Source organism: Amia ocellicauda, chromosome 6 (genome assembly GCF_036373705.1).
Source record: "Amia ocellicauda isolate fAmiCal2 chromosome 6, fAmiCal2.hap1, whole genome shotgun sequence".
Classification (NCBI taxonomy): domain Eukaryota; kingdom Metazoa; phylum Chordata; class Actinopteri; order Amiiformes; family Amiidae; genus Amia; species Amia ocellicauda.
This window is the reverse complement of record NC_089855.1, coordinates 28,652,658-28,678,860: the sequence shown is the minus strand read 5'-3', so window position 1 is coordinate 28,678,860 and position 26,203 is coordinate 28,652,658. Positions and strand designations below refer to the sequence as shown.

Here is a 26,203-nt window from a genome sequence, read left to right as displayed (position 1 = left end):
AGTCAAAAATGCATGCATGCAAAGGTAACCAAGACATATTGCAGTATTTTCTTTGTGAATGCATGACAGCTGCCAAGCATTTGTGTTTATATTTCAACACTAAACTTACACAGTAACATAAAATAACACTTCAGTTGTGTCAATTTAACCAGGGAATGGTTATTGGGAGTCCTATGATGATAGTTAGGGGGAGTAACTTTTCTGACCACTGTACCTTACACACATTATTAAGTAATGCAGCCCAGCAGGACCTTAAAGTAACAGCAACTAACTATAACTAAGTATTGCAGTTGGTTACAAGATATGCATTGCCAATTCTGATGTTTCTACACAATTTGTACTATTGGATCCATATGTGGAGCCATTTACCCTTCCAAATTTCCTTCCAGACCTTTTACATTTGTTCAAAAAATGTTCATATATTGTTATTTGGATTTGACTAAATGTGGAGTATCATTGGAAAACACAAGATCACTTTAAATCACTTTCTGAAATGTCTTTAATTCCTGAATCTCCCTATTAGCCATTGCTAAACAAGTCAATAGCAAAATACCAATAGTTTTTTTGCGACTGGTGTGCCCTTTGTACCTGAACAAAAGCAAAAGTAGAAATTGTCTTAAGAAATCTCCTGGCCATCTGTGATGCTGAAGCAGCACTTTCTTCCACTTTAAAATATGATGGATTTTAACCATGTTTTTCTGCATGTGTGGGTGGATATATGTGTCATGAAATAAGAGATGCATTTGTCAAGTGGGATTGTCAAATTATTGTGTTTTTGCAATTTGAGGCACGCAAAACCACTGAAAAAGTTCATTTTCTTTGAAGTAAAACCGACTGAAGCAACTCCAGTTTAAGGGGCAGGTTCTGAAATGAAAATATTCAGCCAAGTTTTTAAAAGAAAGTGCCGCAACCTCTTGTACACCCCTGCCAATCCAAGATCTGTGTTTGGCCAGATCCACAATTATGCCATGGAGGTTTAAAAGTCTTTATGCGGAATTCAGATGTGTAGCCTAATATGTTTATTAAACAAGACATAACAGCAACAGAAACAAGTAAAAGAAGTTTCATCAACACTTCAGTGGGAGACTCAACTTACTTAATTATTTCACATGTTCTGCAATATTTTAGACTAATGAGTCTCTAGCCACCTAGCTCACTGTATCTCCTTAAATACTGACTCAACATCCCTGCTTCCTTGCTTTTTGGGACCTTGAGCATTATTACAACACCTTCCTGGGGGTGTTTAAAAGTATTTCTCTGTATAAGTTTCTGAAATTGAACCCAAATTAATTCTAAGCTTATTGAAATCTTACAACATCCATTGTAAGAAATAAATACATGAAACTATGTGCTATTAAACATTCACTGCTAAAAAAATCGTATTTTTTATTATTTTGACCCAATGCATTTAATTAAAATATATTAGAATGTTGGAAGCTAAATACAGTTTCCATTTATACATCAGATTTCAGAAAGAAAATTTCAGTTATTAAAATGTTATTGACATGATTTAGGTCTTGATTAGGACTTGTGGACTCCTATAGCCTAGATCCTTGATGCATACAATTACAAATGTACACAATTACAGATTTTAACATACAGTATCCCTTTCTCTGTTACATTACATTGTAAAGCATATTGTTATTTCCTGTTCCTCTATCTGTGTTAAAGAGTTATCTGTGTATTTGTACAAAATTATAATTTAAAAGCAAAGTCTTTCCAAATTGAGATGGTATTCTTAGGAAAATATATTTATCGTAATTGCCAGTTCAACTAGCAACACAGGAATTACTGATTGCTAATTATAAATATACAAGATTAACAACACTCTTTCAGTGAGTGGTCTCTTTACAGCTTTTTTCGCCATTGTGCTTTTGTTGACAGGTTTATATAATGCGTTTAAGCAAAAATATGCTCCACAATTACTATACTACTTTATGCACTCTCGTATTTCTTTGAATAAGGATAAATAAAATGCTTGTTGTTATGCAAAAAAAGGAAATGTGGGGATGACCACAGAGCGGGGCTCATTAAGTAGGCCAGGTCTTTGGGAACTGACACACAAAAGGCAGGGATATGGTGCAATGGAGGTGAATTTACAAAGAGGGTGATGAAATAAAACTACTGGTCCTTATGCTCCAACTTCTTCTACTTAGCTGAATGCTTAACTGTGGACCAATCCCTGTCCTGATCCCTAACCCATACTTTAATACTATCTCTGTTTCTTATGCTTGTTCAATCAGAGACCAGACTAAGACTTATCTATACCCATTTCTCTAACTCAGAGCTCTGCCCAAACAGTACCCCTCACCCCTGTCTTTACATTAATCAAACTGATTTTAATGATATGTAATTATTATAGACTGGACTTATCACAGGGTCAAAACAATAACCTTATAACAATATAATCCTGACACTCGCTCAAGGACAGATTTTAACTGTATCTATAGTCATACCTGAAAATTTAATCCCAACCTAAGACACCTGTCCTCAAACTAACCCTAAATGTAACAGCCGTCTTAATCTTAACACAATAATGTTAAACCCTACAACTTAATATAGACCATTTATTATGTATTATGTATCCAAATATTGTCCTCTTAATGTCTTTAAAAAATATACTTTGTTTGAATGCACATTTTCCAAATGGTTGAGCACTAATTCAGACTCTACGTTTTATTTATTCCTTAATGTTATTTGATAGGACTGAAAACAGGCTTTTTTTTTTTTTTTCAATCTGCTACACATTGTTCAGTGCACCGGGGAAGTATTAATGTTTGGCAGTTTCCCTGCAAAAGGTCAGACTTAGCCTATTGTCATCTAATTTGGTAAAAATGCCACACAAGAGACACCTTTCCAAACACGAAAGATAGTTAATCATGATAGGTATGCTTCTCAGTAGTGGAGCACAATTTGAAATGTGTGCAGAATTTTTAATGCACCTAAACCAATAATTAGCAGACAGACCATGTACCAGGAGCAGAGACAAGTCAAAGATCGATGTGCAAGGTGTAAACCGAATGCAGAACCATGCATAAAATGAAACGTAGTAACCATAAAGACTATGACAAAGTAAGCTCTGAGGAGACATTTTTCTTGACATTATGAGCCTCATGTGTACCAGGGTAATGGTAGACTGTAGGACCGGATTGAGCAAGAAACTTTCAGAGAAACAAATAGCTTCAAACTCCTACAGCATATGGATTTGTGAACCTCAGCCATCTTAATCTGTCAAATGTGTACTATATATATCTGTCTATCTGCAATGGAACGTCAGAGAGGATAGGAAGGTCTTCATTATGAATATTTTCTCAAATTGTATATAAAACACTTATTCATTTATAGGGTCACATTTTATCTCAGGATTCTAGTCAACGCCTGTATACGCCCCATTGGGTTGTACCCTATTAATGATCAAAAATACAATACAGAACAGGGGCGTTGCTAGCCAGGAAAAGCAGTTTTGAAAATTGATGGATGGATGGATAAAAAATGTCACATTCCTATTGGAAGTAGTAAAAAATACTATTAAAAGTTGCACTGTGTAAAGGTATTATGATTATGAAGGCTTTTCTGTTACATGCTTGAGCTGCAGTTGTTTTGTATGAGAAGTTGATAGTCATGCACTTATCAGTCAGCTTCAGTCCACATTAACCCTATGGAGCACAGTGGCAGAGACATAAAGCTAAGCTTCAGGTATAAGGGTTCAGGTACAGGGATCGATAGTAATTCTCTGCTCTTGATCAAAAGTTTTTTAATGGATTGACCACCAACATGCGTCGTCTGCAGGGACAAATTGTCGCCAATAGCAATCTGGAAAGAGTACAAATGACAAAACAAAAAACAACCTTGTTATTTTAAAGGAATAGAAATCAATGTTTCCTTTTTTGAAAACGGTCAAATCAATGATCTCTGTTATAGTACATTATTTGACAAATTATTGGCAAACTCCAGTTGGGCTGTTCTGTGCTTCTCTCTTAGAGAGAGGTCTTCTACCATGGAGCCCATTTTCATTCAGACAGAGACGGATGGTGCGACATGAAACTGTTGCACCTTGAGCTTGAACGTCGACTTGGATCTGTTTTGAGGTTTTCCTTGGTTCTTTCTCCACCATTCGAACAATTCTCCTCTTCATTCTTGGGTCAATTTTCCTCTTGCAGTCACATCCAGGGATGTTGGCTACAGTCTCATGGGCCTTAAACTTCTTAATAATATTGGCAACAGTGCTCACAGGAACATCAAGTTCTTTAGAGATGGTCTTGTAGGACCATGCTTGGCTATTACCTTCTTTTTAACCTCCTCAGACAACTCTCTGGTTTTCCTTCTCTTTTCCATGTTCAGTGTGATACACACAGTGACACAAAACAGTGAGTACTTTTCTCCATTTAAACTGGCTGAATGAGTGATAATGCGATTGAAGACACCTGTGATACTAATTAAAAGAGAATGGTCTGCTTGAGGTATCATTACTATAAAAAGATTTCATATAACTTCTAAAGGGTATCAAAAATAGTGTCCAAGCCAATTTTGAATGTTTTTATAGAATAAGCAAGAATTCAGTTCTTTTCACTTTTTTTTGTTGTTTCGTTCCACTGCAAACCAAACCAAACCACATGCATGTATAGATGACTAAAGATCTTTTAATTTCAGCACTTTTCAGGGCAAATGGTGCATTACTTGAATAAAATGGAAGGGTACCAATACTTTCGGCCACGTCTGTAACAAAGCCTTGGTCTACATTGACAACTTAAATGCCTGCAATTCTGCATAGGCAGTGCAGAGACATGACAAAAGGTTACAGAACCCCAAACTGGAAAGAACTACTGTTTTTTCTGGAAGTGTCTCACTGTCAAAATATTAGCGAAGTATGAAAAATATCTGGCTTCGTCTCAAAACCAAACATGAACCCCACTGTACTCAACCACTCTCTGAAATGTGTCGCTGTTTTAAATTATTTGAAAACCTCTTTTTACTTTGTTTATTGCATGGTATTTGTCACCCTTGCATAAAGGCATCTGCCAAATTAATACTAACAGTAAATTAAATGGTGTTCAGGAAAACTTGCTGCCCATAACTCTATAGATTCTGTGCCAATAATGGGCTGCCATCCTTTATGGAGAAATGCTGATTTTGTACACACAGTATGTAAGCAGGTTGCTTCCTTACATGAAACCCAAGGCAGGAACCGGAATGTCTGAACGCTATGGACACTATTCCAGATCTGTGAAAGATGCCAGAGTGAACAGGTGCTCTCTCCAAACCTGGGCAAGTATGGGTGCCCGCTAGAGAAAATAAATTGGCTGGAAAATGCAGTTGTATTTTTCTTTTCTTCTTTCTCCAATTTTCCAACAGGTCCTAAGAGTGGTACGACTGATTAAGATCTCACCAGCTCTGGAAGACTTTGTGTACAAGATTTTTGGGCCAGGGAAAAAACTGGGCAGTTTAGTTGTGTTTACAGCTAGTCTCCTCATTGTGATGTCAGCCATCAGTTTACAGATGTTCTGTTTTGTGGAAGAGCTGGACAGATTCACAACCTTTCCAAGGGTAAGTTCTGATTGAGTTAAGGAATCGTTTATTGCGGTAATAAGATGGAAATAAGATGAATTAAATTAATTTGCCCATGAAAGATTAAGTAGTTGCACAACAGAATTATAGCAAAAAAGGTTTAAATAATAGTCAACATAGAAAATATTACATTTCAATCCAGTGTCCGAGTAAATACTACATGCTTAATTCCCAGAATATTGATAATGTTGGAAATTGAAATTTTTTGTTGTTCAGTTCAAAAACAGGAAGTCAGGTAATACACAAAGGGAAAAGATAGAAAAACAGTAGCGGATGGAACTTTAATTTGCCAGCAGATGTTGGACCCTGCACAGAGTTCTTTGATATTAGGTGCTCGTGAGATACTTTCTCATTAACAAAATCTTTTTATCCCTTTCTGCAAGGGATCCACTGATCCCATTGCAGTGGGACTTTGAAAGGCCTCTGTAAACAGATGCTGCTCATTTGCAAGCTTGGCTTTCCGGGTGGCATGATAACCACTGTAGATAATGATGTTTACCCATTCCCCTGATAGATAGAACCATTGCGAAATTATCTGTGTCAGTAATGGCTTAGAACTAAAGGAAGTGTGACCAGGCTTATATATCTTTGTTGGTAAGCAGGCTAATGCAGGGAACGACGGACACTGGTTTGACCTTCAAGGTAAAAACCCTCTGACTGTGGCCACCTGTTTCTTGTTTGTCTTAAACCCAGATAAAAAAATATATAATAATTCAAGCCACCCAAAATCCACATATCATCACTTGATTGTGTGTTTCTCTTTGCCCAATGGAAAGCCAGCATTAAGTGTCAGGTTTGACCGAAAGTCTTTCAATCTGGCCTGACCTTTTGTCATAATTAAGAAAATATTTAGGCATATCCATCATTCCTTCCATTGTGAGTCACTTTTGCAAGACCTACTCTTCACAAAATGTAGAAAAATATGTCCTATGCATCCTCCAGTAAGGCTATGCAGTGGTGTTTGCTGGACAATCATAACATATCTCATTACTCATTATGTTACATGATTTGGTGATTTAGACTCCCTCCCATGGTAACACCGTCAAAGGATCGGCAACTAACTTAGGCAGGATACTGAAGTGCAGAAGGACATCTCCACCTGGAGGTCACCCAACAGAAATGTCAATTTAGAGATACCCTCCGTAGATATGTTGAGGACAGACAGTGTTCTTTCCCAAGTGGATGACTTCTTTAAATCAGCTGTTTGGTCTTCCAAACCTCACCCTTCCCTTGATGCACAATGTCGGTCCAGGAAACAGGCACTGCTCCCTAATAAAGTGTTTGTTGGATCTTGCTAAATCCATGCTCATCTGGCCTGGCCTTGCTAAGTTTGAGTTTTGGACAACCATTAGTAATGGAAATGGTTACAAATCTCCTGAATGGAACAATAACCATTAGCTTAGACCAGTGATCCCCAACCTTTCGATCATGATCTACCAGTCAATCTGGAAGCATTAAATAGATCTTGACAACCCCTGCTCGACAACTCAGCAGCATAGATCCCAAGACTTTAGGTAAACATAAAGTAGCTCTTCAACAGATAAAGGTTCAGGACCACTGGCTATGACAGCCCATCTAGGAGGTAGCAGTTGCGTCAGGAATGTGGTTAACACATTTACATTTACAGAAAAGTGAAACATATATCATCTTCGTCACACACACATTGAGTTTTGGTATAAGGTTCATACTCAGAGGAATAGTCTGTACTATTTTTCTCAAAGGAAGCACAATATTCAGGGACAGCCTGTTATTGTTGCAGTAGGGTGTAATAGTGGTCATGGCTCTGGGCTCCTGAGCAGAAGCTTGTGCCTTCAATCCTATGTGGGGGACACTGCTGTTTTACTGTTGAGCAAGGTACTCTACCTAGATTGCTCCAGTAAAAACCCAGCTGAATAAATGGGTTATTATAATAATAATAATTATTATAGTCCCACACATTCATGTGTTATTAAAATTTCAACAAAGGCTTTTAAGTTAATAGTGCACTTGATTCCATCTTATTCAGTCCCTTTGAAATTCACTCACGGATGTGTTATGTAATCCTAATCTAATGATCACATTTGCAATTTAAGAAATTGTAGCCATTTAAAAGCACATTAAGTTCTTTAGAATAATACTAATTCTGATTTTTCAGATGTCACTTAATAGAAAGGAATTAAATGCCACCCCCTGGCAGCCTGAGCCATTAAAGCAACATAAAAAAACAACAATTCATTTATTTGACTGATCTGACATTTTCATACCTCAAGCTGACAGACCAAAATCTTCACTTAGTTTGCCTAATAAATACACTGCAGTTAATTGGAGACACTGTGAAAAAAGTTATTGTGTTTTGTCGTTTGAACAATTAAAAGTATCCATTTGCATTAAACTTTGCGTCTTGTTTTTTCACAGCTGTCGGCTGTCTCAGCCAAGTAAATATTAAATTACAGGATGCAATTTAGAAAGAAAATCTCAAAATCTAATTTTTGAAATTGATATCGCAGATATGCAAGGCATTGTTCAGATGTGATAATGCCAATGAACAATGAAAATACAATATATGTGTATGTATATATATATATATATATATATATACAGTATGTCCCAGAGTTGATCATTAAATCTTGAGTATTTATACTATCTAATAGAACTTATTTTCTAAAATACTGACAAACAAATTAAAAATCTGACTAAGCCATTAATTTATATTCAAACATGTATTGACTTTCTATATATATTTCTAAACTATCCCTCCTTACTGTGTGAATCATAGCTGCATTCAGTTTAAACATTTTGCTTCCTTCTGTCTGAGTTGTACTCTTAAGGGCTTTGCATTTTTACGTGTGTGAAAAGAGAAAAAAACGAGTGTGTGCATCCCTATCTGAGCTTGCACACTAAGTCTGTAATTCAGTTCGATTCGATCTGGATTTACGTGCATCAGAATTTACACTGACCAATGAAAAACAACAGGAAGACACATGGATTGGTGGAAAAGTTTATCATCTGCATGTCTAACCACAAAGAACTATACAACAAAGGAAATAAATTTGACAGACAATGTATGGCAAGCTAAAACAGAGGAGCTGGGCATGAATGGTACCTACTGCTGTAGCTATCTCCTAGATAGTGGTTAAGCACAGATAAACAACAAAAATGTGACTTACATTATTTACAAAGATTTGCAATTTTTAGCACTATTTTTAGTATATGTAGTAAACTAAAATTCACTCCACTGGTCAACTGACAAGGATGGGTGAACCCCATTATAATACATATTGTTGTGATTACATGCAAAAGGCCAAATCCACATGTTTTGTTCTTAATCTGTGCTTTGTGTGTGTGTGTATGTGTGTGTGTATGTTTTTCAGGTAGACCATTAACGATGCTGAAAAGTATTAAGTATAAAATGTATCTGTGACTGCATATCCAATATTTGTTTTCCTAATTGTAGTTTTAAGTTTGTTTATTTTTTGGAGGGGTGTGATTTAGTACATTTGAATCACTGACATGTACTGTATAACCTACCTAAGACTAATTAATTCAGTTTTCTGTCCTATGGTCTTTGAAGCACTGTTCATGCAATGTTACTTGCAGACACCGTTAGTGTTTGCATGTGTGTGCTACATTAACACTGTTTGTTGTAGAAATGTCAATATTTTGATACTCCTACAGGCTTTCATGTCTATGTTCCAAATTCTCACCCAAGAAGGATGGGTTGACGTCATGGACCAGACTCTGGTTGCCGTGGGCCCGATGTGGGCTCCAGTGGTTGCAATTTACTTCATACTGTACCATCTTTTCGCCACGTTGGTAAGAATCTCAAGTCTTTGCTAATTATTTGTCTGGCTCTCAAATTTCTGTAGGACTTACGAACATAACTTTAATTGATGAATTTATATGTGCTTCAAGTTTGGCTGAGAGAAAACTCCTACACAGAATCACTTCAAACATTTTGCAACACAGAAAGGGTCTGTGTCTCCATCATGTTGGGCTGCTTTTTGCATTTGCTTTGTATGCAGCTCACAGATGTAATTTAATTTAAGACAAGAGCTTAACGCTCTAGGGCATAGATTGTTAATTAGGAATTAGATGCTGCTTACTGGCGTATGGCATATAAGTGAGTACATGGGTAATGCATACCGAGGAGTGACTCTTAACACACTTAACAATAAATAGAATGATTTTGGGCTTAAAACAGAAACCATTTGCTCCATTATGTGTCCTTTTAATGCCGTTCTTCTAAAGGTTAAGAACTGGGAATGATATAATTGAACAACAGAAACAGTCGAACTGGAGAGACAGGGGAATATCTTAACAAGACCCGCTGCTCAAACATAGTTACTTTTGCATACTACACGCTAATGGAATTAAATCGGACTCCTCTTAACGTATTTTGAAAAGTGAGATGTGTTTCAGATGTATGCTTCTGTACTGCAATTTTCATATATGTATCATTTTTATCATTTATATGTAAACACTTTTGGCAGTGAGTGAACAATATGATCTCCATACTGGTATTCACAATAATGATACACCTGAACTTGGCATCTCTTCTTTGAATGCATTGACGTTGTAATTAAGCGTTATATTATAATCTGTGAGAAATCAATAATAATACGAAGAAGAAGAAGAAGAAGAAGAAGAAGAAGAACAGGGGAAAGAAGCAGAATGAGCGTCCAGCTCAGCTCTCTAATGGAGCTGACCTGTCCTTCATATCAGCCTGCAATGAGACACACTCATCCTGAAAGTGCTTACAGTAACGCACTCAACCCGAAGTGACACTTACATGATCAATAGTAGAACAGCATTATTAAAGTACAAATCAGAACATAGAAACGACTCACCACATTAAGGGTACCTGAAAATACTGAAAATAATCTTTGAGATACATACTGTTCCTTAGCTACAATTAGTATTTGTGTTCATGGTCAGTCTCCAGTGACTCATCGCTTTTGTCTGAGGAATCTAGACCTTTACTCTTATGGTGTATTATACCACAAAAAAGAGAATGAGATAAGTGTTTTTCTTCTACTTTTGCAACTACTCTCTTTGTTCTATGGACAGAAGATAGCTGGAATAATCGCATATATACACCGATCAGCCATAACATTATGACCACTGATAGGTGAAGTGAATAAAACTGATAATCTCATTATCATGGCACCTGTCGGTGGGTGGGATATATTAGGCAGCAAGTGAACATTTTGTCTTCAAAAAAATTTGCTGACCCCTGTTCACTGCCGAAAGCGCCAACAATGGGCACGTGAGCATCAGAACTGGACCACGGAGCAATGGAAGAAGGTGGCCTGGTCTGATGAATCACGAGTTCAAGGTGTTGACTTGACCTCCAAATTCCCCAGATCTCAATCCAATCGAGCATCTGTGGGATGTGCTGGACAAACATGTCCGATCCATGGAGGACCCACCTCACAACTTACAGGACTTAAAGGATCTGCTGCTAACGTCTTGGTGCCAAATACCACAGCACACCTTCAGAGGTCTAGTGGAGTCCATGCCTCGACAGATCAGGGCTGTTTTGTCGGCAAAAGGGGGACCTACACAATATTAGGCAGGTGGTCATAATGTTATGGCTGATCGGTGTGTGTATATATATATATATAATCTAGTGCAACTCTTTTGGAACTCTTAATATATGTTCTAGACTTTCACCCTGTGTTCCTGCTTGTTCAAAGTGAGGAATCTTCAAGCAAAATTAAAATGTGTTGTCACAAGTCTAACATGGAAAATTGAATATTTCCATTGTGTTTAAGTGTTGTCAAATATTTGTCTACTCTGTAGGTGTCGTAAGATTGGGTGTGATAAATATTAATCTTAATTTTGAAAGGATTTGGAATTTGGCATCCTGCAGAAAGAAAATCCTTTCAGACACAAATCAATGTGTTTGAGAAATCATTTGATTCTAAACAAAAGAGAAATGTGTTGGTACTGAGCTCTGCAAAAGGCAAAATTGTGTATTCCAATAAAGATGGAAAATAATAACTTTTGGTTTTAAAGGGCATTTACATTGCAAGCTTTGTGTTATTTGTAGCTTGCGGAGCTTAATTTTTTTTATAAAATACATCTTTGCCCATTTAGAAATATCCTCACTAAGTGGAACTTAAACTCATTGAAAGCAGCAATAAACAGGTTTTGCTTTTGATTTCAAAATGCATGAAAGACCTTTTGGCATTCAAAGCAAATACCACAATTGAATTAAAGAAAATTAAATAGTTGAGTTAAAATGCAAACAACAAGAAGCCTTTTAAACCAGCAATGCGAGTTTGTTGGGGTAAAGAAATGTATTATTGAAGTGTCCAAGTTGTAAAACATTTTTGGTAAGGCATCATTTTCTCACATTCAAATGTGATATCAAATATTTGTAATAACATCATGTTCAAATATAGCATTCATTGAGCTCCCTTTCAATAGGTGTGTGTCAGTTACTGGAAGGTGTGTACTAATTAGCTGTGCTCAGTACTGTATTTAATGGCATGTTTTAACAATAGCTTGGCAATTAAAAAATAAATGCTCTATCTTGTACACTATGGTTGTTTTCCCCTTCTGCAGTTTTGTTTTTGTGCAGCCCTATCGTGTGGGACTGTGGCAGAGGTGGCAGATTGTTTGTGATCCACTAATGAATGTGGCAGGTGCACAGCTTTCTCATTATTGATAATTATTTATGCAGAGCAATTTGAATGACCATGGGGAGATGAGCTTTCCTGGAGTACAGATTACCTGAACGCCAAAGAGTTTCACAGTCCGGAGCTGCTCCTCAGCGAACTGAAAGAACTATCTTTTTCAAACAAACACTGTCTCTCCATTTAATATATCCTTGCCAAAAGTGATAAGAAAGCAAATTATTTATCGTTGAAAGCCATAACACAGTGCGGTGGAATTATTAAATCTGTTTTTGCTTTGGCAGAAATGAAATACTCTCCAGACGTTAAGATTTTATATTTTCCCTTATATATTTTATCTTTTCTTTTCTTTTTCATATGTCTGCTCATCAGATCCACAGCATTCAATAAGCATCATCATTTGTCCTTTTTAAAAGTTCAGAACAAATTATTTTCTTTCTAACTGTGCCACGAACAACCATTACTCTTCTTTAAACGATAAAGGGACATAATATGCATCAGTCAGTAAATAATTCATCTAACTACTTATCTCAGTCAAATAGCTAAGATTTTGAATTAGGCTACACTGCATTTGAGATTGGGCTGACTGTTTCTGAGCATGTTATGGTAAAAGACTGCTTTTCTTACCATTGTTCATTTTGACATTCTTGGGAATGCAAATGTTAATGTCACTCATTCAATAAAGCCATAATTAATATCTCAAATTGAGATGACACTTAAAGTGCCTGTTTTGTCTGTATCGTACTCAATGGATAATGCTTAGAAATCATGATATATAGTAATATACACCTGGGATATATTTGATTATTGATTTGAAACTTTCTTTCAGATCTTGCTCAGTTTGTTTGTGGCTGTCATTTTGGACAACCTGGAGTTGGATGAAGATTTGAAAAAGCTTAAACAGGTAGGTATGGGGTTTTCACTTTTTTATGTTGATATTCTATATGTGCTACACATAGACTGAAATCTGTAACTGTAATCACATAGATTTACAACTTCTCTATTAGAGTGCTGTGTGGAGAATGGAAATTGATTTTGTACTCCTTTAATTATTTGGTTGTAGACGTGGATATGTGCTTCATATTGTCATTGTACTGGAATGCTGTGACCTGGCTTGAGTTTTTAATAGAGGGTGATCCAGGTTTTTGGCAAAAGTATCTGCATCTTGGTATGCTTTGGAATCAATCGCTCGATTCTAACAAGGGTTTCAGGACCAGAAAGATAAATAACAGACACAAAGAAAAGAAATCTTCCGCCATGCTTTACAGCAGGAAATGACATTTTTTTTGCGATTAGTTGGAAGTCAGCGTGTCGAAAAACATGATACCAATCAATGTGAGAGTGACTGATAGGCTTAAAAGCAAATTCAAGTCTGTTTCTGTATTGCATGGCCACCAAACAAAAGTGAAACTCAGGTAGAGAGCAACGTCATACCTACTGCAGTGTATGAAGGCAGATGTTTTGCTTTGGGGCTGTTTTTCTTCTTCATGTACTAGTGGCCATGCTGCAATTGAAATTAGAAACTTTCAAAAGCAAATGAGACACCGGGGATAAACTTTGGAAAGCAGCTTTCAGAACAAGCTGTTTTTCTTTTAAACAATAGAGATAGATGTACTTCCTTGGGTTAATATTGTGATGAAGGGAAGCAACAAACCATATGTGTTTGTTTTCTTTGGAACAAATAAGCGAAAAACTGTGGTTTGCATTGATGGCAGAAAGGATGGAAGAATTCAAGCTACAGTTTGTGTGTGTACAGTTAACTGTATGACTGTCTAGCATTTATTTTGTGTTCATCGTGTTTTTAAGGCCTTCTTTTTACTACAGTACGAAAACGGCTGTCACTGCTAACAACATTGTGTGTATTTCCTGGTAGAAAGTAAGCAAAGCTGTCAGTATTTGATGATGCTTGAAGTTCTTTGTGTAACCCCAAATTATATAATTGCCCCCCCTACTCCTCAGCAGCACCATGACTGAGCTCACAATGGTACTTTGTCATACAATGAGGCCAAAGCAGATCACTGATTAAAGCAGAATCATTAAAAAGTATAATTTCCATCCCTATCAGCTTAAAAAAAAAATGTTGTTCTCTCTTGCCCAACACTTTTCCACAGTTTGTTTGTGGAACTTCTCCTAACTCATTATTGTGCTGAATTTGCAACATTCGCAGTGCTATATTACTAAACTATGACTCACTGGGTAATTAGTGCCAGTAAACACTAACAAACAGCTGCTCTCTGGTTGCATACAATAGCAAATAGGGAACAGGGGATTGTTGAAGCTTCATAGCTGCTTTCATGCAATGCAAATAATCTGGAAAAACAGATGTATTTCCTGAAACTGTTATGGAATGGTTAAAGGTCCAGTTTTGGTCTCTTTTCCTGAAGATATTTAGGTCTAGACTTTAAAGGACTCCACTAGGCCATCACGCTTCATCCATCTCCTTAAGCTCAAATCAGTTACTTCTCAGACACAGATGACTAGACAGGCTGATCTGGAGCCCCAGCTATAAAATTGCCTATTTTACAGGTGCTAGGAAACACAGGCGGAAGTCTTCTATAAATAGACACTTAGAGTTTGATTACTCTCCAAGAACAGATAGGATTTTTACAAATGTTTGGCACCCAACCAATTTGAAAGCTGACCTTGATAGTAATGAGATCTGAGGAGACTGGAATAAAAGAATGCAGGCTTCATACATTTTTGCCTCGTTTTCTGCGGAATCCGAAAACTGTTATGTTAATCTGGATTTCCTGTGTAGGTTTTTAACATATTTTTGTTGGTTTGTTTGTTGTTTTATTTAGTTTTTTTAAGCACTGAAGCCGTTCTTTCTTGGTATTTGTTGTCTGATATGTGACACAGATAATAGAGCCAACTTGGGTGCAATCACTGTTTTGTTGGATTTCTCCATCCTCAACTATGGTGCTATGAATCATTACGGGTGTGTTTTTTTTTCTTTTCATTCTTTTGTGTAACTACAAATATAACAATACTGACAAAGCAAACAAGATGTTCGAGATGACTAAGGGACCTTAAGGTTTAGTTTATACATTTTGAATTATTATGTGTGTGGTTACTGATGTCTATTTGTTGTCTCTGTGTGGAGGTATGCACAATGGCAGTTTTGACCCGTCCATAACCACTTTTCATATTAAAACTACTAACAGTATAATCACATTTTCTCAGTCCAATGAACAATATTATCAAAATAATTATTACGCTGAAGTTGATGTTAGATAATTGAACTTGCAATTAGCACTAATGAATAATCAATTTTAAAAAGGTAGCCTAATCAAAATCATTACGAACTTCTTAACAGTTGAAATTGATAGCACCATGGCTTAAATTTGAAGTGAGATCAACATAGGAGTATTTATGTAAGCTGAAGTCTGGCCTATGCCACTAATTTAGACGTAATCTTTAGCAAGACACCCCTAAACAGCCCTATGTTAATGCTAAGACAGGTATACACACAGTTACAGACTATTCAAAAGTATGCTTTGGATTGGGAAATACACTGAGTGGAGGTGCACAGCTCTGGGTGACTCAGTGAGTTTGTGGAGTAGGTCAGGGTTTCAAGGTCTGAGGCTGAAATTTGTAGAGATTCAGCTTGTCAAAGATCAAAGCATGTTTTGATTTGTTAAAGTGTTGCCGAAAGTGTGGGACAGTGTTCAAAAAGTCATGTATTTGGTATTTGAGCCAAGGTTTTCGGTACTTCTTGTTTGTTGCTGCTGTTTTACTTTAGTTAAACTTGGAAAAGTTGTTCACAAACATTAAACAGAAACAATAGGTGCATATTTATAGATTATTACACATAAATCATGTATATTTTGAATGAAAATAAAAGGCACTTGGGTGACTTTTGCTATAACCTTTTAACTGAGACCTGCATGCACCATAAGTTAGAGAGGAATCCTTCCACCTGCTTTTAGGTATTTGTGTAGGCATTACTACAGGAAATTGGAAACGAATTCTTGTATAAGTGACTAGGAAAGAATGTCGTAGTCCAGTCTCATTTGGACCGGATGTAGCCCAGATCAAACGATGTAGAAAACCATCTGCACCAGCACATGAATGTAATTTGTGTGTCCATAATGCATCTTAACAGAACATATTTTTCACATGTTCCAATCTTCAGCCTAACGCTGCATACATCAGGAAACACATATGCAATAAATGGTGTCTTGTATCTACTCAGTAAGTGATACTGTAAATTCTTAGCATATGAATATTAAAATTAAGTCTACCCCCCCTACCCCCCCTTCCACACACACACACAAACACGTTTCTTGCTGCCATGTGTTTCAAATATGCTTCAACACAAAAACTCACATCTGCTAATTGTATCTTGGATTCACTTTGGATTCTTCCTCACCAATACATATACATTCTTTCCATTTCAATAATGTTCTCAGAGGAATCACTTATAGAAGTATGGGCTCCTTGGTATGGATGACATTTCCTACAAAAAGGCTGGGCATACCCTTAACAGATTCACTTTTTTAATTGGTTATTTGTTTGTTTTTCCATTTGGAGAGAGAATTTAAGATAGCCTTCCATGAACACCCTTTAGATCAGTAAAATATAAAAAACAAAATGCAAAATCTTCAACCTGAAATCGATTTAAAAATGTAAGATGACCATTTTTAGATTTTGAATTTAAAAGGTCTCTTGAAACAAATTAATTCTCCATTTGGGTATCTGGGGGCTAAACAGGAATAACCATCCACAGGATTGCCATCAGTTGTAACTGGTGCCCAGTAGACTTATAGACCTGCCAAACAATATAAGTATAATTTTCAATAGACTTTCATAAGCATTTATTGCAGGGCCTGTTTATGTCAAAGAAAAATGCAAGACATGAGGCAACAGGTTATGGTGTCTTATAGTAAGTATAGAACATAAGAAAGTTTACAAACAAGAGGAGGCCATTTGACCCATCATGCTCGTTTGATGTCCATTAGTAATTAAGTGATGCAAGAATCCTATCTAGTCTTTTTTTAAATGTTCCCAAATTTTCAGCTTCAACCACATCGCTGGGGAGTTTGTTCCAGAAGGTGACGACTCGCTGTGTGAAGAAGTGTCTCCTGTTTTCCATCTTGAATGCCTTGAAGCCCAATTTTCATTTGTGTCCCCGGGTGCGTGTGTCCCTGCTGATCATGAAAAGCTCCTCTGGTTTGATGTGGTTGATGCCTTTCATGATTTTGAAGACTAGATCAAGTCCCCACGTAGTCTCCTCTGTTCCAGGGTGAAAAGGTTCAAACCTGGAATAAGTCTGGTTGCTCTCCTCTGAACTGCCTCTAGAGCAGCGATCTCTTTCTTGAAGTGTGGAGCCCAGAACTGTCCACAGTATCCAGATGAGCTCTAACTAGTGCATTGTACAGTCTGAACATTATTGCCCTTGTTCTCAATTCTACACTTTTGACAATATACCCTAACATCCTGTTTGCCATTTTTATTGCTTCCCCACATTGTTTGGATGGGGAGAGTAAGGAGTTCACGAAGACTCCTAGGTCTTTCTCATTCTTCTTCTACTTCTATTCCTCTAATAGTGTAATTATAGTGGACATTTCTGTTACCTGCATGTAATACCTTGCACTTGTCCACATTGAATTTCATCTGCCAGGTGTCTGCCCACAACTGAATATTATCTAAGTCCCTTTGAATAACCTGTGCTGCCGAGATTGTATCTGATGAGCCACCTATTTTAATATCATCTGCAAATTTGACAAGTTTGCTAACTATCCCAGAGTCCAGATCATTAATATAGATTAGTAAAAACAAAGGCCCTAATACTGATCCCTGTGGAACAACACTAACAACCTCACTCCAGTTAGAAGCAACTCCTCTTATCGACACCCTCTGTTTCCTATACAGTGCATCCGGAAAGTATTCACAATGCTTCACTTTTTCCACATTTTGTTATGTTACAGACTTATTCCAAAATTGATTAAATTCATTATTTTCCGCCAAATTCTAGAAACAATACCCCATAATGACAACGTGAAAGAAGTTTGTTTGAAATCTTTGCAAATTTATTAAAAAAAAAAAAAAAGTATTCACATATGTACATCAACCAGTTCATAATCCATCTGCTTACATTACCCTGAATGCCTACAGCTTCTAATTTGAGGATCAGTCTTTGGTGTGGAACCTTATCAAAAGCTTTCTGAAAATCTAAGTACATCATATCATATGCCTTCACGTGATCTACAGCTGCAGTTGCATGTTCAAAAAATTAAAATAAATTATCTAATCTGCCTCGTCTAAACCCATGTTGACTATCTCAAGAATATGGTTTTCATTAAGATTCTCCTCTATTTTCTGTCACTTTTTGCTCCTTTCTTGTGGATTGGTATGACATTTGACATCCAGTCAGTTGGCACATCCCCTGTTCTAAGTGTCATTTGGAATATTTTAATTTTGGCCAATGTTTTTTGGTCCTCAATTTGCTAAGTTTTGGTACAAATTTCTCCTGAGCCTCAAGTAGTATTTTCTTAAAATATAACCATCCATTTTCAACTGAATCTGTATCCAGTGTGCTCCAGTCTAACTCTTCTAAGTGCTGCCTCATACCTTCAAGGTTTGCTTTTCTAAAATTGTAGATGATTGTTTTAGACTTCATCCTTGTTTTTTGAAAGTATGCCTCAAAGCTACCATATTGTCATCACAATTTGCGATTGTTCTCTAACTAGTGTCCCTCTGACTCTATCTTGGTCATTTGAAAAGATCAAATCAGTGCATTACGCTCTCTGGTTGGTTCCCTGACAAATTGAGTTAGAAAGCAATCATTTACCATCTCAACCATTTCCATTTCTTCTTCTGTAGTCCCAACTGGGCTTTCCCAGTTTCCCAGTTTGGGAAATTGAAATCCCCTATTATAACAGCCATATCCTTGCTACATGCAGTCCTTATTACATTGTACAGTGCAACATCTTTCTGAATATCTGAATTGGGTGGTCTGTAACACACTCCTACCACTAATCCCCCAGTGGTAGGAGTGTGTTACAGACCACCCAATGTGTCTCATGTTCTTGCTCAGTCATTACCCATCTGACAAACTGACAAAAGCCACGATGACTGGATTTTCTCAATATAGCATCTTATATCATTTAAAGTAATTTCTAATTGGCAATATGCATTCACTGTATAAAATAACAATGCAGCTCATAGCTCATCAACTGCCAACAAATCTCAACCCGTCTACATTATCAGATTAGCTTTGCGCCAACAAGATCACTGGGTCCAGTCACTCTGTGTAGTACAATGGACTTTCTGGGCAAAATGTAGTATGTGGTGGAGATTAAAGGAATAAATTGAGATGGGAGAGAAGTAATGTTGCTAGGTTAACCTGGTTTCAGTTTGAGTCCTGCAACAGTGTGAGCAAGAGATCTTTGACCAATCATACCGGTAATTTGATTGCTGAGTGCAATTAAAGCTTACTACCCATTTGGATATTTAAAAATCATTGAAAGCAGCACCACAGACAGTAAGACTTTCCCAGAGAAACTCAGAATGTATAATCAAACAGGGAAATTGAGTTATAAGTAATAGTATTTTTGTGGTGGGGGGAGAGAAAAGACGTAATTGCTATGAATATTGGAACAATTAGTGATTCATCAACTACACTCTGCCCCATGCTGTACAAATCCCTACTGTCTTGGCAATGAATTTGGCAGATAATTTGCCATTATTTCAAAGGAACATTATAGTACCCTAAGAAGATAAAACTCTGTCTGTAAAATTACTCTTGAGTTGATGGATTCGATTTATTTTTTTCTTTTTTAATAGCTGCAGATATAAGAGCAATTTCTCCTCGTTGTAATACATCTTTCATGGCAGAGGAGTGTTTCCCACATTATGGAAATTACCTGGAAATTACTCTGATTATTATAGGGGCTGATATTACTGAGGCAGAAGAGAGGTTCCTGGTTACAGATTTATACGTGCCAGCTCTCAAACTTTCCTGGGCTTGTTAGAAATGCAAAGATAAAACTGCTGAAAAACTAGTCCAAATGCAAGTTCTCGGTTGCTTCATTAGGCAGCATTTGATTTTGGACATGTCAGTCTGTATGTTGATTGTTTCAGTCAAGCAGAACGACATTGGTAGAATTTCTTAATTTTGTTATCTCAGTCTGAGGAGGGCAGACAGGTTAGCTTTCCCATGTGCTTGCATTATACTGTCTTTGAATTTAAACTAAGGTCTGCATATTGTAAGCCAATATGTATTGTCAAAAAATATATACAATTTATGTGAAGTGTTTTTATTGTTGTTGTTTTATGTTTGTGTAATTACTGTATAATGTTTTAATTTTTGTTTGATGGATCTTTCCAGCAACAGTTAACCTGTACCATAAGGCAGGGCTCCACCAGCATACAAATCACGTAGAACATAAATGTTTACGAAGGGGACATTCAGCTCATCTTTTTAATTTGTTCTTCAGGACCTAATCAATCTCAGAATTACATCCAGAATTACTGATAGGCAATCTTCTCATTTATGTATATATTTACTTCTAATCATTCGACTTTCAAGGAGAGTCAAAACCTCAACAGAAGGAGATTGTATATGAGATCTGCAATGCTTTAGCTGAAAATACAATGCAGAAGAGCTTCCTGTTGTGAAAATTTGGTTATGCCACACAGAAGCAATGATAATTATTAATTTAATGTGGGTTTTTTTATACTTGTAAATTTGATAATGAGTAATATAATCCAGAATAGGAGCAGGTGGCTGATAAATTCTGGTGTCAGGGTAATATTAATCATTGCAACAATGTGTCCTTCTAATCTCATTGTTTCTTCCATAATGAGTTTGTCTTGGTTTGGCTTTAATTTTTGTGTCTGCTGTTTATAGTCTTCCTTATTAAACTTTGAAGAACAGACATGACAAGACAGTGGCTGTGAAAACCCTGTTCAATCAGCTGTAATTATCACAGTTTTTCCTTGGCCAAATCTGTGATCAGCATACTCCGAAAATACAGCACTGACAAATATGTACAGTTTACTGAACAATATTTGTTAAACTAAATGAATCACCATGTAACACTTGATTCAAATTAAGGGGTATAACTGTTAGTGAGATTTAGTTACCAATATTATTATCTCTGTCTAATAAATAAACTACAATGGAAAAGTTTGCTAAAGTGGTTCTAAACCCTTTATTTTAAAGAAAAAATAAAACAGGATACTTCAAACTCTATTTTGTTGTCCCGTACAGGACGGTGGGGGGGGGGGGGTTTGCAACAACTGTTCCCCGCTTTGTAATCATGATCTTACCCATAAGTTAGCTTTCTCTTCTTTTCTTTTTTTGTGTGAAATACACCACAGAATACACAGTGGCATCATTAGCAATTAAATAAGACAGGAGAAGCAGAGATTTGGCTAATTAATACTCTGTGTACAGCACAATTCAGATCACAAGAAGATAACAGGAAATGTATAATGAGCTTCCTTCTGTTAGTTACTGTCAGGACTTGCTTCAGCCAGGCTCTCTGTATCACTCTTCAAGATTGATTTTAATTATGCATTCACGGCCTTTGAGTAGCTTTGGTAAATTACAGTGAAATTGCAAGATGAGGATGATGAGAGGCATTACTCCACAGAAGTTGAGCACTGTGCGTTTAAATGTGCATATATACAGTCTCTGTAAATTGTGTAGATGGTAAAAACATGGAGTGCATCCATCCCGCTTATGTTTCATCCAAAGTAAATAGAATGCCTCTGTCTAGAATGTTAATGTCTCCTTTTCTGGCTTATTATAGGGAACGAATTTGTGATTTGAGTGAGAGGCATGATGGGAAATCTACTCATGACAACCCTAGAGAATAAACAAGTAGTGACACGTAATGCACATGTGAAAATGGATGTTGCAGGTGTAAAGTAGAAACTCGTTGCCCAGTTGCAGCAATCTGGAAAAGGAATAAAATCTCCTTATTAATACATTTCATATGAAAATACACCTGCTTCCTGTAGAAAACCTTATATTCAGAACTGAAACTTTTATTAAACACCCCCTCGCATCCCACCTGAAAGCATTTTGATCCTCTTTTATTTATTTTGTTTATTAAAAAATACCAGTAATCCGTATTTAAAAAGGCATAAACACGCTGACGTCAATAATGGTCCCCCACACCTTCTGTAAAAAAAAATCTAATATTCCACTTAAAATTATTTGATTATAAAGTATTTGATTCAGAATGTGCAAGCATGGATGAAATTACAGAAGCGGTACGCCCCCTCCTTTACCCCCTCCATGCCTCTTTGGAAAAGTTTTCAGTTCTGTTCCACTGTGTGTTTGCCAGCTATTGAATTACACTTTGAAGCAAGTGATTAAAAAAATAAAAAGAATAGATTGTATATTAGTCCTCTCATAGTGTGGTGCGTATCCTGTGGGAGTGCAGAGTCAAGTAGATGTTGTTCATCTTCCTAAAAGGCACTGCGAGAAACCATAATAAGGCTCTAATGATACAATATAATTGTACCTTGTTATGCTGACAAATCTCTTCCGAAAAACTTTGCTTTTATGAAGATCTCTGTATCCTTTGTGTTATTTTTCATGTCAACAGAAAACTGACTTCATATTTATATCAGAAGATTCTAATAAACGAGGAGTAATGTCATGTAATTGCTTCATACTGTTATATCTGCACATTTCTGCACTTTCTGTCTATTTTCTTGATTTGTAAATTAGAATCTTATGAACATTTAAGTTTGCCTTGAATGATGATGACAGCCCATGTTTGCATGTAATTGTATTATCATTGTGCTGCCAATTTGATATTGACAGTAGGTGGTCCTGAAGTTATCAGGGTCATGGTATAGAGAGAGACTATTCTAGGGTGCAAAACCATTCACCCTAGCAGACATATGTGCTGTAGATATAATAGTGTAAACAATAGTTAAAATATCAACCAGTTGAACAGAGTAGTGTTGTTATTGAAGATGGTTTGGAACTTTTTTTGCGAAAGGACATGAGTTGAGGATGAGTTTATAGATGAAGACAACATATTGCCAGACTCAACGGTCATTTTATGTTTGATCAGGGGCGTCGCTAGACCCAATTTAGGGGTCTAGCATATGTTCTCGCAGCCCCCCTAAAAATAATACAACAAAATAATCAAAAATGAAGAAGTATCTCCACAAAACACTGTCAACCACCCCCCCCCACCCCCCAGCTCTGACACTGGAAGAAAACACCGTGCCAAGCCCTCCTAAAACTTTGAAGTCTAGAAATGTCCCTGTGTTTGATGTTGTTTTGACTCGAATAAAACATATTTGGAGAGTCCTCTACCTTATCACAGCCCACCTTTCCAGTTGTATAATGCATTTATTTATTTATTGATTCATTTATATGGTCATAGGTGAAATGTATGTGCTTCTACTATGGGCAAGATTGATGGATATTAGTCGGTCTACAAATCATACCTGCCCACGAGCAGAACTAAAAATGGGAAGTGTGCAGAAACTGATATGGGACATGTTTATCTTTAACTGACAAAAATCAAATCGAGAAGTGCCCCTGGGGGTGTCTGTGTGGCTGGAGTTTAAGGTCTCTTCTATCAGACATTGTTGCAGGCTAGTGTGTGGTTCCAGCATAACAGAAGTTTGAGTCATTGTTTATATATTTATATTGTTTTTCTGAAAGAGATATTTGTTAAATGAAGAAGCCAAGAAATAGATTCACAGACACCAATATTAAACTTGTAGTATATGTTTCTCTGTTGGCTTTTTAATCTTAAAATCCTGACTAGGGGCAATGCTACTGGCAATTATGTAGCAATCACCATTTCAAACCTTACAAGATGAGAGCCATTGGTCACTGGGGACAATAATGACTGAAATATATATTTTTTGAAAGTTGTCATTTTTTGGCACTTGTGAAGAGCAACATCCCTAACTGTGACGCACTCGACTTACTACAAGTGTTTTGTTTTAGAGGATGTTAATCAGAAATGTGCATTTAATCCGTATAATATATAGGTCAATGCTTCTCTGTATTAGATTATACCTTGACCAGGAAAAGCAATGTTGGTCATATTAGTACTGTTTAACGGATCATTAAAAAACACCTGTTTGAGCCCCAAGCAGGAAACTGTGTAACAATGTACTGATCTAGAAAGTCTGTGTATCTCAGCCGAGCAGAGGAGAGGTTATTCTCATGGGAGGAGTATATTCAAGGAAATTAGAGGAATTGTATCAGTACATAGAAACAGCAACTTAACTGAAAGGATCTGTGCGATAGTAGTGATCTTAGTAGTCTGTTTAATTTCTCCATACATTCAGCCTTTTGCAGTTCTTATCAGTATGACCTTGGTCAGTCAAGGGCTTCCTTTTTGTGGCTTTGTTTGATGGCAGTTAATTCAACATTCCAATGAAAACGTATGGTGCCTTATTTTAAACTATTTTATGAAATACAGTTGTGTATAAGGTATCAAGAAGCATTTTAATAGAGCAGTGCCTGCACACTCACATATGTACACCGAAAAAGTTTTATTAAACAAACTCAGTGCTTTGATCTGTAAAATCTTTGATTTGTCTCTGGTTTAATACATACTTTTAGGTAACATATGAGTGTGTGGGTATTTTTCCTTTAGATTTTTTTTTAACTGGCACCTTATAAGATTTTGGATGTGTGTGTTTCTTTTTTATCTTTCACATCAAAAAAGGTTTATCGTTGCCTTTGAACAGATGAATGAGCAATTCACGTGTGTTGTTTCCAGGAGCATACTACCTCTACCCACACTGCCATCTAGTGCAAGGTCTGTTATTTGTGTCCTTGAACAATATTATCTTACCGATGTCTAACTGACTAGCCTGTAACATAAACAAACAAAATGGTAGTATCACTAATGCATGTCTGTTTTATCTCAGGGTATTGTGTCATATTTTTAGTAGGCCTGTTTGATTGTTGCTCCATTAATGCAGACATATATAGGTATACAAGTTAGAAATTCCAGGAACAGTATCATAACAACACACCTAGCTCTGCTATGTTATTAGAAAGGGTGGGGAAACAGTTTAAGATGACTCTCAGCAAATAAATTGTGCAGGTTCAGCCTGTGGTAATACTAGGTTGGTCCAGCTGGTTCCAATTGCCCAGGAATGTGTAAGTTGGCACATATAGCATTATTAATACAGGAGACTTTTGATGCAGACATAGTAAAAGTTATTTTTTTCTGTCTGCACAAAGCACATCTGTTTCTAGTCAAAAAGCCCCAGAGGACTGTGACTGGGTGCAGACATTTCAGAAGCCCAAGCCAGGAAGAACGGGGATAAATGGCAGGCTGTCAGATGCAGTTGAAGTGTCTTTCAGCAATGACATGGCACATTTCCCCCTTGGCCACGGGAACAGTCATGAACAAGATGCTCAATACATGTTGTGTGTGTCGAAAAAACAATCCCTGTAAACATTCTTTTTTTTTGGTAAGGGAGTCTGGTTGTTGTTTGGTCTTTCGTCTACAAAATGCTTCTTAAACTCCTTTCACCTTTTTTTTTTTTTTTTAATTCCACAACTGGCTGGAGGTTTAATTTGCCTCGAAGCAACAGGAGGCTATCAAATGGAGCCACACTTGGGTTATTTTATGACTCTTATTTTGTTTAATTAAACCCACATCTGCTGTTTTAGTTTTGATTAAATAAGTAGTTGCCTTGCTATTGTAGTTATGTCCAAACATATTCAGCTGGCAGATGCTAAGAGTGAAAAGCATATTGACTCTGGTCTTTAAGCTCACCTTAAAAGGCCTTTCTTGCAATGGACTAACCGACCAGCTCTTGCAAACATACCTTGGTACCTTAACCCCGAGCTGTTTTTGGGATGCTTTGAATGTTTGCAAGCATTGTATCATGTGTTGAAGGTGTAGCATTAAGTGGTCTCTGAGTTTATAGCCTGTGGAGCCCTACCATGGCTCATTAGCCGCTAAATTACAGAGAAACAATGGCTCCCCCCTTCTGTAGCAGAGGTTTAGCAGTTCACTAAGTCTAGAGGGTGCACAATGTGTTGGTGGAGTGACAGGGAAGAA

General features: G+C 36.8%; 1 protein-coding gene across 2 annotated transcripts in view; it reads left to right on the top strand.

Annotated features, from left to right (window-relative positions):
- nalcn (sodium leak channel, non-selective) overlaps positions 1–26,203 on the top strand; it is a 147,443-nt gene that overhangs the window by 78,744 nt on the left and 42,496 nt on the right. For both annotated transcript variants that reach the window (XM_066706776.1, XM_066706775.1), the window contains 3 exons: positions 5,353–5,544; positions 9,220–9,357; positions 13,015–13,089. In XM_066706776.1, coding sequence (XP_066562873.1) covers positions 5,353–5,544; positions 9,220–9,357; positions 13,015–13,089 — 405 coding nt within the window. The remainder of the gene's footprint in view (positions 1–5,352; positions 5,545–9,219; positions 9,358–13,014; positions 13,090–26,203) is intronic.